Below are 12,064 nucleotides of genomic sequence, written 5' to 3' on the forward strand. Positions count from 1 at the left end.
AAATGAGTCTTGAAGTCTCAGCTTCACTGAAGGCAGAGCAGAGCCCATGACTAACTGCGTTATTCTGAGGAGTGGGAATATATCCTGTATATTTATATTTTACAGTTTGATTGCTGTTGAGAGGTAGGTGAAGAAAATTATTTTTACTTCACTTTGTAAGAAACAAAGATGCAATCCAGTCAGCCACTGGCTAAGTTGGCTACAAAGGCTCTGCAGTCATACAACTTGCTTTCCTGCCATCCCAGAGTACTGGGACTGTACTGAATGGTAAAGATGCTCACACAGTAATGCCTCAGAAGAGCACCCTTGCTCTGTTGGCAGCCCAGGTTATTCCTGTGTACAGGATACCAGTTGCTGTATCCCTGTGCCTGGAAGGTAGATGCTGACCTGTGCCTGATGCAGGAATTTTGCTGTAGGGAGTGGGATGCACAGAGGAGCACACAGATTGTACGATGGGAGCTTGCTCTCATCTGCTTCCCTCACTTGCTCATTGTTTCAGCTCTGATTCTACTCTCTCAGAGTCTTTGGGTTTCTGGATGCAATGTTTTGTGCTTGGAGTGAAGCCCTGGATCCAGACAGCTTTCTCCTACGTGTCTGTTGTTGGTAGTGGTGGGTTTTTTTCTTTTTTTTTTTTTTTTTTTTTATTTTTATGAGGAGTAACTTGTTCCGTCTTGTTTAAAAGTCACTCGGTGGATGTTAATGAAAAGCATACCTGGAACCAATTGTCTGAATAAAATGGATGACTGCTGGGTGCCAGGTGAAAATGTTAACTGAAAAAGCTATTGGATGTCATTTGTCTGCTTGGGAACACTCATTGGAAAGCATCAAGAAATCATCTTTCCCTGGAAAACAATCTGAAGTAACTTCAGGTGTGCTTGCCTTGGAAGAAGGTTATTCTCTTTGGCATGAATGATGAAGGTGCTTGCAGCAGAGAAGAGCTGATTGTCTCCAGCAGCTCAACATCTGTACGCAGATGAAGACAGCCACGTTCCAAGGGCTGTTTTCAGGAAAACGCTACTCAACTCATGTTCCAGAAGACCTGAAAAGGCAGTGCCTGAGTGGTTCAACCTGCCTCACTACCACATCTTGGAAGGTTGAAATTGCAAGAGGGGCGAAAGTGATGCAATTATTATAATTCTTCACACTACAAGATAAGGATGTCACTCTGGAACCCACTCGCATCACGTCTCGTCTTTGACACAGAGTATTGCAACCAAAGGACCACGAGCCATTGTTGATCTCTGCTAGCCAAATCTCTCATGTTCTGGACACTTCCAGTGGTTATCACCTTACGATTCTTTTAGTTGGGAAATGCATCAAAAGCTGTGCTAATTTGTAAATGGCAAGTGTCCTTTAAACCAACTGTAAGGTGCAAATTGCAGGAGGTGAAGGTTCAATTCAGGGTACTGTTCACCCAGGATGATGGCATGACAAGAGTGGAGATGAAAAGAGGGATTTCTTACCATAAGACGTGTCCCAAGTATCACAAGGTCAGGATCTGCTACCAGTTTCTGTGCTGCTGGGGTTGCCCCTTCATACTCAGGGTCCTGATAGCATTTGATCAGGATTCGAGTCCCATAAGAGCGTCTAACTGCAATGTTAAAGGAGGACTATCCTTTAAAAGTTACCTTTTTACATAATTTCGCATACTGCCTGCTCCTCTCTAGGTTGATGTTTAAGATAGCTGGAAAGTCTGCTACAGCCTAGAGAACGCGTCCTGCGGCACGCTGTGCGTGGGACTCTGCCTAGAACAGGAAGTGTGGGATATAAACGAAGTGGTCTGGCATAAAAATATAGCTACTGATTCAAACTGATTGCTTTGGATAAATATGTTTTCCTTCTGACTTGCTGAACTTAACAGGCTGAAGTGAATCCTGTTTAAGAGTGGGTCCCATGAGTAACAGCCATCTAGGATACTGTCCAGTCCTCACATAGTATTTCTGCTCTGGGAGAGGGTGCCAAGGGCAGGAAGGAGAATAGAAGGCAGTATTGCTATATTTGGCCGAAACTAAAAAGGCAACTTTATGCTTATCAAGATAGTCCTCCTTTAAATACGCAGAATCACAAGTAATCTCTCTAATTTTCTTGTGTCCGTCCGTCTTTAATTTCTCCAGATACCGCAGGCAAACAGAACACCAACGTATCCTATGGGGATTTAAAAACCACGTCGATGCAGTTGAATTAGCACCCATAGCGCAATCCCGCAGCCTGACAATGAACTCTGCAAGGCTGTTTATCAGAGGGTATGTTGTTGAATATTTGGCATATTTTTTTCATACAGTGCAAATAACCAAATTTCTTAGGAGAAAAAGACAGAGCTACCTAGAGGACATTTCTTACTTAAAAGGGGGAAAAAAAAAAAGGTGGCTTTCATCTGTTTATAAAGCTTCTAGTCTCTCAGAGCCTTCCAAGTTGAGTTGTTAGTACCATGTAAAGTTCAGTTAACCAGAGGCCTTTTTGGTGCCTCTCATCTTCAGTGCATTTCATAATTTTGTTCAGAAGAAAATACTTGATTTGCCAGAATTTCTCACTTGTGGAGTAATTCTGATGTAAAAAAATACAGCCATCTGTCTTGACTGGGAGCATAAATTGTTCACTCTGTCTCTACTGTTAGAAATTGTCATTAAAATACAGTGCTTGTTTAGGGCTCCTTCGTCATATAAATCTCCTTCTGGAGATTATTTGGACTCCTGTGAAATATTAGTTGCGTGCCTTGTATTGCTGCATTTCATCAGAGGGGAAGCAAACTATCCCGTGGACCCTGACGGTTTCCTTTGGTGTTTAGATTGTATTGTAATGTGTATACACTGTGTGATGCTATCTTGTGATGCTGTATTCAAAAATCTAATAAAAAAAGAAATAAAAAAACGTGTGAGTAATTTTTTTTTTTTTAATCTGTGTTGCGGTAATATGTGATGCACATCCAAGTCAGTTCCAGAAAATCTGGGATATGTTTATTTTGCCTGAAAGTACTTCTCTCAATGAAACAATGATTTGAATAATACAGCTCAAAAAAAAAAAAAAAAAAAAAAAAAAAAAAAAAGTGTTGCAAAATCATCTCTCCCCTCCTTTAAGTATTTTTCAGTCTCAGTGGCCACAGCAATGTGATGTTTCTTACTGTTGGTTTGGTTATTAAATCGCACTGCCTGGTGGAGCAGCTGGGCATTCTCAAATTAAAGTAGCAAAACTGCTGGGGTGACTTGGACACGCGAAAGTGCTTCTCCCAGGGGTTGAGGATCTGCCAGATTCTGTACATCTGGGTTAATGAAAACCACAGAAATGCAATTTCTTGGCAGTGACCTTGTTAAACTCTGGTGGTTCTGAATTTATGTAAGGAGCTAATACAGAGATGGTGTGTGTTTTCTTCCAGACCTCAGAATATATCATTCAAGCCTACAAGTACGGTGCATTTGAGAAGATCCCAGAATTTATTGCATTTAGAAATCGGCTGAACTCATCCCTTCACTTTGCGCAAGTTCGCACGGAACGGATGTTGTTAGACCTCTTACTTGAAGCAAACATGTAAGTACAGCAGCGCTAAGTGCAGCATCTTGCACGTGAAAAAATGGGAGATTTGTGCATAGGCAGAAAGCCAGCCAGGCGAAACCTCAGTGAGTTGCACTTGCAGCGCTCTGGCAAAAACCCGTGAGCTACTCCTCTTTGCTTCTAATTTGCTCTCCCCTTCAGCGTCTTTCTCAGTACCGTGTGTGTGTAACACTTCTGACATCAGAAGAGTTGAACGGTGGAGAGAATGTGGTTTGTTAGTGAGCTGTGTTTTCTGTTGCCAGTGATCAAATGTTTGACTTGATGTTGCTTATTCTTACGTACAGATCAACCAGTTTAGAAGAAAGTATAAAGTCCATGAGTCTGAGCCCAGAGGAGGATGACATTCCGTGGAAAGATTTGCGTGACAACAGAGACCTGACAGTCTTGTTTAACTGGGATCCAAAAGACAGGTGAGTAGAAATACCCTCAACTGTAGAGTCACATTTTCCCTTACGGCACCCATGGCAAAGAAAATCCCTTCAGGGCAACTGCCATATTTAAGTGTTCTCTAGGCTGGCTAACTGCAAACTTAACAAGCATCATTCATCCACTTCTAGCAGTGCTGCCTTTTTACATATTAATACAGTTCTCTGAATTTCTGACCACTCCTCCCTCTTCATACAGTATTCGATAACTTTGGGTAGGCTTTTATACCTGAGTGAAGCTTGCTACTTCGCAAAATTGAAGCATTTGCCTGAAAACATTTGGTGCCTTTCTCTAGGGACATTTCTGAAGAACATAGGAAACTCTCACTGGAGGAAGAAACCATGTGGTTGCGAATCCGGTCTTTAACTTTAAGACTAGTAAGCGGACTCCCAACTCTTAGTCACACTATTCAACCAAAGAACTCTGAAAAGACTGCAGAGAACGGCGTCTCATCCAAGATTGATACAATTCGATCCCTGCTTCAGCAGCTGGAAGCGGCAGTGGATTCAGGGAAGAAGTTTCTAGAACAAAAAATTCAGGTACCCATTAAGGAAAAAGCTATCCCCAAATATTAAATGAACATGAATGCAAGCAGAGAAACTGAATGCGTCTTGTAACGTCCAGCAGGCTGCAGAATGCACGTAACTGACCCTGAGTTTGTAGTGTATGAATCTGACTGAGAGATGTGCCAGAGACAAACACTGTGTTCTGGATAAGGAAAAGCTGCAACACCTTTATCTTTTTCTTTGCTTCTTGCCTAGTATCCTGTCCTTGGCCCTCCTCCTACCCGAATGGCTGGCTTCTTCAGTAATGGCAGCTGTCAATGCCAGACTAGCTTGTTTTATCTTGTTAGTGATATTTATGAACTAGATACCAATGGCTTAGGTAAGTGTTTGAGGGGCAGGGGGGTAACCAGATTGTCATGATGTGTGGTGGGAGGGAGCACGATGTGTCTCTATTTGGTTTGAAAACTACTAGGTGTTGGCTGATGTGGAGCCAAACTGTTATTGTGTGTTAACTTAGTGTCATTCAAAGAATTATCTGGGAGACAATGCCTTAATTTAAAGTTCTATGCAAGTCTTCATTTTTGTACAGAATATGTTGATGTAATACTGGATCCTTTCTGAAAGCAGTTGGTTTTGGTTTTGACTGCTAGCACTAAATTACAGTTAAATGCCTCTTAGTTTTCTGGAAGCAGAAAATACACAAACTCGTGATTTATAACTACTTTTTTTTTTTTTTTTTCTTTCAGAAGATTCAGCAGAAATCCAGGAGAGGATAGGGAATAGTTTCAAGTCTTTAGTAGAACGACTAACAGGTAAGCAGTAACTCAAGAATAAACACCGGTAGCTTCCTGGTGTGCTGAGGATGTGCTGCTGAGTGTGGCGCAGTTACGGGGAAGTGCATTAATGCATCTGCAGACCCCTTTGAAAGATACTTGAGAACAAGGCTGAGATTCCCCTGGGCTTGTCTCATCTTGAGGCTGTTGCATGCCACAGAATGTCGTTATGTCCTATCGTTTCGCTGCCTTGCAGCCTAGTCTTAGCAACTGTTGTCTCCCTCGCACTTGGTCCAGGTGTGCTAATAAACAGAGCAGAGATGCTGTTTGTAATGAAATACAATTCGGAGGAAAACTTCAGAGCTGGACCTTCTACGAGAGGCTTTGGCGAAATTTATCATTAGCTGCTTAGTGGTCAGTCCTCTGACAGCTTTGCATGCTGCACTGCGATACACACCGTACAGAAAATATGCATTGAAGTTGATCTACGCGTCCTGAATAAGGCTTTTCTTTTGTCTTTTCAGACTTGTTCAATAAATGTAAAGGTGATTTGATTGAAGTCAGAGATGGCACCTTGAAAACTCATCCAAACCTGTTAGAAAACCTAGTCTTCTTTGTTGAGGTATGTCTGTCTTTGGAAACTAAAAATTTTGGAGTACTTTAGGGTAGAAATGTTGGGACTAAAGTGAAGTTCTTTGCTATCAGTTGCTCATGAAAGCAGAGGACACAGTGAAGGTTCTTTGCTATCAGTTGCTCATGAAAGCAGAGGGGTTGCATATTCTAACTACTCTGAGTCTTAACCAGTAGGAACATTAAAATGAGTTTAGAAGCCGCCTGTAAATGCAACTTGTAACATACTTGTACCTTTTTTCCAGACGATCTCCATTGCTCTGTGGGTATCAAGTTACTGTGACAATGTCCTTCGACCCTTTAAATCCAACCTGCAAAAAAAGAAGAAGAAAAAAAAAGAAAGCAGTGTAGCTATGGTAGACAATATTCCTTTATTTTCTTCCCTCACCCCCAATCCGACAGCATATTTATGCTGAGAGGAAAGTCAGGATAGATGACATGTTAATAAACTGGTTTTCATAAACTTTGCCTTGCAGAGGCTGACGTAGTAGGTTAGAGATTACTCAGTACTAATTTTTAAAACTCCTATTTAAAATCAAGTGGTGATGTGCCACATCTCTGACATCACGTGACAGCTTTATAGTACAATCTAGAGTATCACAGGCCTGCCTTTCTGCCTTGAATGCCCTACAGTAAACTAGTTAACTGGGAGTATTTATCTGGGTGGGCAGATTATAGCTCAGCATTGGGGTGGAGGAATGGAATGATAGATGTTACGAAGTGAGTTATAAAGTAGTCATTTGAATAGGCATTAATATGTGTTTATAAATGTATTTGTTTTTATAGCCACCTGTATTTACACACTTTCTGGATTATGTTGCTGAACTACAGACATTAACTTCCAATGTAATAGATCACATCAAAGGGCTTGAAATAATTCTGACTGCACTAAAACTTGAAGAGCTGTCCCTCAAGGACACTCTGCTTTTACAGGTAAGTACTTGCATTATTTATGTGCTCTGCACATTTGTGTGTGACCGATAACGATCTGTATGTACGTGCCTATGGGATAATTTTGTCAAAAACTTCTTTTCCCCAAAATGTTTTACTGGAAGGAAAAAAAAAAAAAGGAAAACAAAAACAATCCTAGATGTTATGATTGATTTAATTGCTGTTAACCAGAGGTTAGGGACCAGACTGCTAGAAAGCTTAGTTTTGGAGTGGTGAGTTTGGGGTTTTTCTTATAGTGACAGTGACTTCGCTTCATCTGATCAGCTCTAGCTCACTGCACAAAATAATCTCAAAAAAATGAGATCTAAAAACAGGGATTTGAAAATACTTTCCTTTTCTGTGGTACGTTAGCGAAGAAAAGCTTAAGGTTTTAACATTATTTTGTTTGTGATATGACTTACTCGATTATCTGTATTTTAGCATGCCATAATGGATGCAAAATACTTATTTCAGGAAACATTTGAGATTCACCTACTGCTCATTAGTCACTTTCCTGGAAACAATTACTTGATCTTTAAAGAAAAACAAGTGGCAACTTCCCCCCCTCTCCCCCCCAGCTGTATAGGGAAAACCAGAGGCAGCAGTAGCAGGCACTACACGTGCCAAACCTCCTGCCAAATTTAGTCATGGGGAGCATGGGCCTGATGAGGAAGCTTGGCTTCTTAAGCCATGGCAATCAGATAAAGGTTAAACTTCGCAATAGACAAGTTAATGAACAGTTAGAAGATCTCTTACAACAGTAACAATACTTAAATGAATGTATTTGTTTAAAACAGTGGTTGAGAGCCTGAAAACAGTGTCAGAGTCCAGCTAAAAAGCCTAGATGTGACTAAAAGCATAGAATTGGCATTTCCTTTATGGTGCTCACGAAATGCAGTACAGCAAAGTGGTGGAGTAGGCATCATCCTCTGGTACACAGAGGAGAGCGGCTGGGGGAGCGGTGAGTCGTGCTCCTTGTCAAAGGATTGCAGATTCCAGGAGAAAGGTTTGAGTCATCTCCTCACCGGTATTGGTTCAGAGGGTGGGAGAGACTGATTTAGAAAGCACAGGCAGAAGTTGTGTTACCCAGGACCCCCGACAAATTCAATTAGGAATCAGCACTTAAAAGACAAAAACAGGTCTTGTATATATTTATCTAAAAAGGGAAATTCAGCCTACAGGACGTTGCTGTTCATGTTTGTCCTAATGGGAGATCTGAAGGCTTTTGAATTGGGCGATACCAGGATCTGCAGGAATTATTGCTGCTGAGCAGGTGCTGCTTATTCTGTGATGATGATATTTCCTTTGTAAACTTACACAGTGGTCCTCATGAACTTCGTATCGGTGTGTGAGATGGTGGGGGAAGTTAACTGGGAGGATTTAAATGTTTGCTGCGGAGTAAATGATTTCTCTTTTGCATTTTGCAGGAAGAAAAAAAGTTTACAAAGACTGTGCAAGGGAAGGTCCAGAGCAGTTACCATCACTCAGTTCAAGAAATTGGAGAGCTGCTGAAAAAGAGACTTGATACCATTAAAAAACTAAAGATTTGAGAAATGCATCCTTGACAGACTCCCCAGGGGAGTGACACCAGAGTCCCAGACAGAAGCAACATCCAATATACCATCACTTTAATCCAGAACTTCCTCATAATGCATGAAGGACTTAAAATCATAAACCAATTTTTTTAGGTATTACAGATGTATTGAGCTGATGAGCTGATTTAAATTATTGTACATAAATGAGAAGCAGGGACCCTTATCAGGGTTTGACCACTTTTTATACATGTTCATAAGCATATTGCAACAGGAGAAAATTAACTTTCTTCCCTTTTGATCTCTAGGAACAACTGGAGATGGTCTTTAGAAGCAGCAATAGAAATCCAGTGTAAAGCATATATCTCAAAGGAGTTGTATTTTCATCACCATACAGTGTTTATAATTTTTGTATGGTCTTTGCCTTAGAAATGCAGAAATTGTAGATGCCCGCATTCAGCTGCCTCCGTTGAAATGAGCCCGGTTTGGAGCTGCCCATTTTGTCCGCAGGCCACCTGGTCCTACTGCATTAATTGAGCGTGTGGGTCCAGCGGGGAGAGGCGAGGCTGTGCTGGAGGAACACCCTCTGCATCCAGCCTTCGGGCCCAGCCCAGCCCTCCGTCATGGGGTGGGAGTAAGCCATGCCTGGTGGCGAGGCAGGTTCCTCTGAGGAGGGGAGGACCGCTGGAAGGAAGAGGTAGTGTCAGCGTACACACAGGTGGTTTTCACGTTCAGAAAAATTGCAAACCTGACGAGGAGCAAACTTGGCCATTGAGCTTTAGAGAGAGAGATGGGAATCAGTGTTCCAGCAAAAAAAAGACAAAACCAGAGACCTTGTATATAACAGCTGCAGTGAAGTCTGACGCTGCGGCCAGATTTCATGTCAGTTTAATGTAAAACAGCAATCATCATGACTTTCAAAAAGTGTATTTAGATTACTGAAACTTTAAGACTTCGATATTTTAATAGAAATTAAATCCTATTGGCTTTGGTTTTAAGTTGGCAGAGGTAACTTTTGCTTGCGCTGTGGTATGAGGCTGAGAATACTTTCTGTAAGTGTATGCTTGCTTTTTGCAGTTGATCTTTGATTATTCAAGTACTAGCTCATTAGGCATTCTGTTAGAAAGTGCAATCGCATCATCTGTTCCCACTGAATCTGCATTTCTGCTGGTTGGGTGTTGGTTTTGTTTTGGTTTGGTTTTTTCTTCTCCATTTTAAAGGAGTAATGCAGCCTAAAATTGGTAGGCAAAAAAAAGTGACATGTACCTGCAATACAAGGGACGGGTCAGACTTCACAGATTCCTCATCTTCTGATTTAAAGCGGCTAGTATCGGAAGTCTATATTTAAAGTTTTTAGAGAGCTGACAATCCTACCTTTGTCATCTCTTCCGAGTATGTTTTGTTAGCAATGCTAGAATGTTGATGAGAGTATTTTTTTAAAATAAATTCCCTGTATAAAAAAAAAAAAAAAAAAAAAAAATCACATAGCTGCTCTTGCTGGATTTAGTTTTGCTTTGCCCCATCCTGAAAGGGAAAGAAGAATGTCTGCAGGTTGTCTAAATTGTGACGGATGTCCTGATGGTTTAATTGCAATGTCTGGTAAGTGCTCTGGGCTGGAGGAATACCAAAATGTTTTAAGTCTGTTTTATAGTAATACTTTTCGGGAGAAAAAAGAGAAAAAAAAAAAAAAAAAGAAAAAAAAAACCAACTGAATTCTGTTGTATAGAAATACCTTTTTGGAAAGAAGGGTGTGCTCTTTAAAGCAAGACTGATGACTGAAATTGATGCTTTGAAATGCGCAGGGTAAGTGAGAACAGTCCCACTGCTGAGGTGGTGCCATTCATAGAGAAGCACTGAGCCAGAAACCTGCACTGTCCCTTTTCATTCAAAGAGGCAAATTGCTGTTGCTGATGTTCATGTCCCCTCCATCCCCCATGGCAGTGTGAACTAGAGAGGGCTTTGCGCAAACACCAGCATTGAATGCTAAGTTGACACAGCACCCTCATCCAGAGGGGACAATCCAGGGGCTGATTAATGCTGGAGTTTCCTTCCACTGCTGCTACAACAGGTTGAACTCAACCAGTCGTATCAATAAGCAACGGTGAAAGCATATGTGAAGTGTAAGGTTAATATAACCAAGCTTTTCAAATCCTCCCATGTGCCTGAAAGCAGAACTTGCTTAAAAAGAAAAAAAAAGGTTTTCTGCATCAGCTCCCTTAAAAGCAGAACTGAAACTGCTGGGGAGGAACGTGTGACATCTGAAGCAAAGTCCGAGAAGAGATGGAACTGTGGCTCGCGCTTGCTTCCCATCACAGTGTTTGGCACGGCGCAGGTCCAGCGTTGGCTGGTCACTCCAACCATCCCCACGCCAGCACGGGGAATACTGACTGCTGTCCCGTTTCCAGTTCCAGCCACTGGTGAATGATAAGCTTGTCAGACAAATACAGTTTTTTGATTACTCAGTGTTTTATAAAACCAGGTGCCATCTCTTCACAAGCTGTAGTTTCTCTGTAGGAGGAGACTGTGTACAAAAATGACTGTGTACTGACTGGGGGCTTGGTTGAGGGAGAGGGAGAATTTCTCTCCCCCTATAAATTGTGTACAGTTAAATATATTATATATTTCTTACGAAAGAGCATTTCCTCTCCAGAATATGTCCCACAGGGACCTGATAAGAAATCCAAGGTATAACCCATTGCTGCTGTACCCCCTTTTCCACTCTTGGGATTTGTTTTTGTTTGTTTCGGATTTTGGTTTTTTGGCGGTGAATTGAAAAACGTACCTAGAAGAAGCTACCACGACTACTGTTTACAGACTGAAAAATACTGCTTTTGTACTACTGGGATCATGAGCCACGATCCTTTTACAGATTTCCTCAACTCTTCTCTGCTTAAAATCAGTGTCTGATGTAGATAAAGGTCAGAAGTCCTACCCTGCTTTGTCTACATACGGGACAAAATGTACAATGCCTGTTTGTGTTGCCCATCACTTTTGTACTTTTAACTGTTCAAAAATTGCGTTTATATTTTGCAATCATTGATAATCATGACTTTATTTTAACCGCTAGTAATCTTAGAGGAATTTTTTGTTGTTGTTGTATCTGCAGCCTTATTTGAACTTTCTCTTCCTTGATTATTCATTGTTAATTTATGACTGTAGAAGATACGTATGCCTCAGCCTTCTACGGACTTAAGTGACACAACTGCAAATGATCTGCTTTAAACTGGATGGGTTTATAATTTATATAAAAGTCAGTTTCGTTACAAATCAGTATTGCTGCCTCTTTCATTTTTCTGTCCGATGGTCTGTGAGTGACTGAAGTGCTTGTGTACGCTGTCCTAGCTTTGTCAGCCCCTTGGTGAAGCTGGATTATTCTGGTGCAGGATGAGCAATCAAGTTAGCTGCTAATAGGATGGAAAGAGAGCAGGGAAAAATGCTCCTTGCTTTCCACCTCCAGACCCGGTTCAGAATGATGTCTGCTGGGGGGAGGGAGCTTGGATGCGTCGGTTCTTTGACATGATCATCTGTCAGTCTGCTGTTCAGGCTTTCTGCATTGCTCGCTTGCGCTTCATCCTGGCTTTCGGCAATAGGGAAGGCAAGGGCTGGCAGTGCATGAGAGATCTCCTCTAGGAGCAGACAAAAACGTGCTTGAAGGCTGTGGCAATGCTGAGGCAGAGGCCGCCCTGCCTGGCCTGCTGCTGTATAAAAATACAGGCAGCAG

The 12,064-nt window shown here is 41.6% G+C and overlaps 1 protein-coding gene across 2 annotated transcripts in view; it reads left to right on the plus strand.

Moving 5' to 3' along the window:
• Window positions 1-10,036, plus strand: part of NAA25 (N-alpha-acetyltransferase 25, NatB auxiliary subunit) — a 30,308-nt gene extending 20,272 nt beyond the window's left edge. For both annotated transcript variants that reach the window (XM_035891525.1, XM_009636040.2), the window contains 9 exons: window positions 3,371-3,522; window positions 3,831-3,956; window positions 4,268-4,511; window positions 4,734-4,857; window positions 5,225-5,290; window positions 5,776-5,873; window positions 6,127-6,237; window positions 6,668-6,814; window positions 8,239-10,036. In XM_035891525.1, the coding sequence (XP_035747418.1) occupies window positions 3,371-3,522; window positions 3,831-3,956; window positions 4,268-4,511; window positions 4,734-4,857; window positions 5,225-5,290; window positions 5,776-5,873; window positions 6,127-6,237; window positions 6,668-6,814; window positions 8,239-8,361 (1,191 nt within the window). In that variant the 3' untranslated portion in view covers window positions 8,362-10,036. The remainder of the gene's footprint in view (window positions 1-3,370; window positions 3,523-3,830; window positions 3,957-4,267; window positions 4,512-4,733; window positions 4,858-5,224; window positions 5,291-5,775; window positions 5,874-6,126; window positions 6,238-6,667; window positions 6,815-8,238) is intronic.
• Window positions 10,037-12,064: the final 2,028 nt, after the last annotated feature.

Source organism: Egretta garzetta, unplaced genomic scaffold (genome assembly GCF_000687185.1).
Source record: "Egretta garzetta isolate BGI_Z169 unplaced genomic scaffold, ASM68718v1 scaffold330, whole genome shotgun sequence".
NCBI lineage: Eukaryota > Metazoa > Chordata > Aves > Pelecaniformes > Ardeidae > Egretta > Egretta garzetta.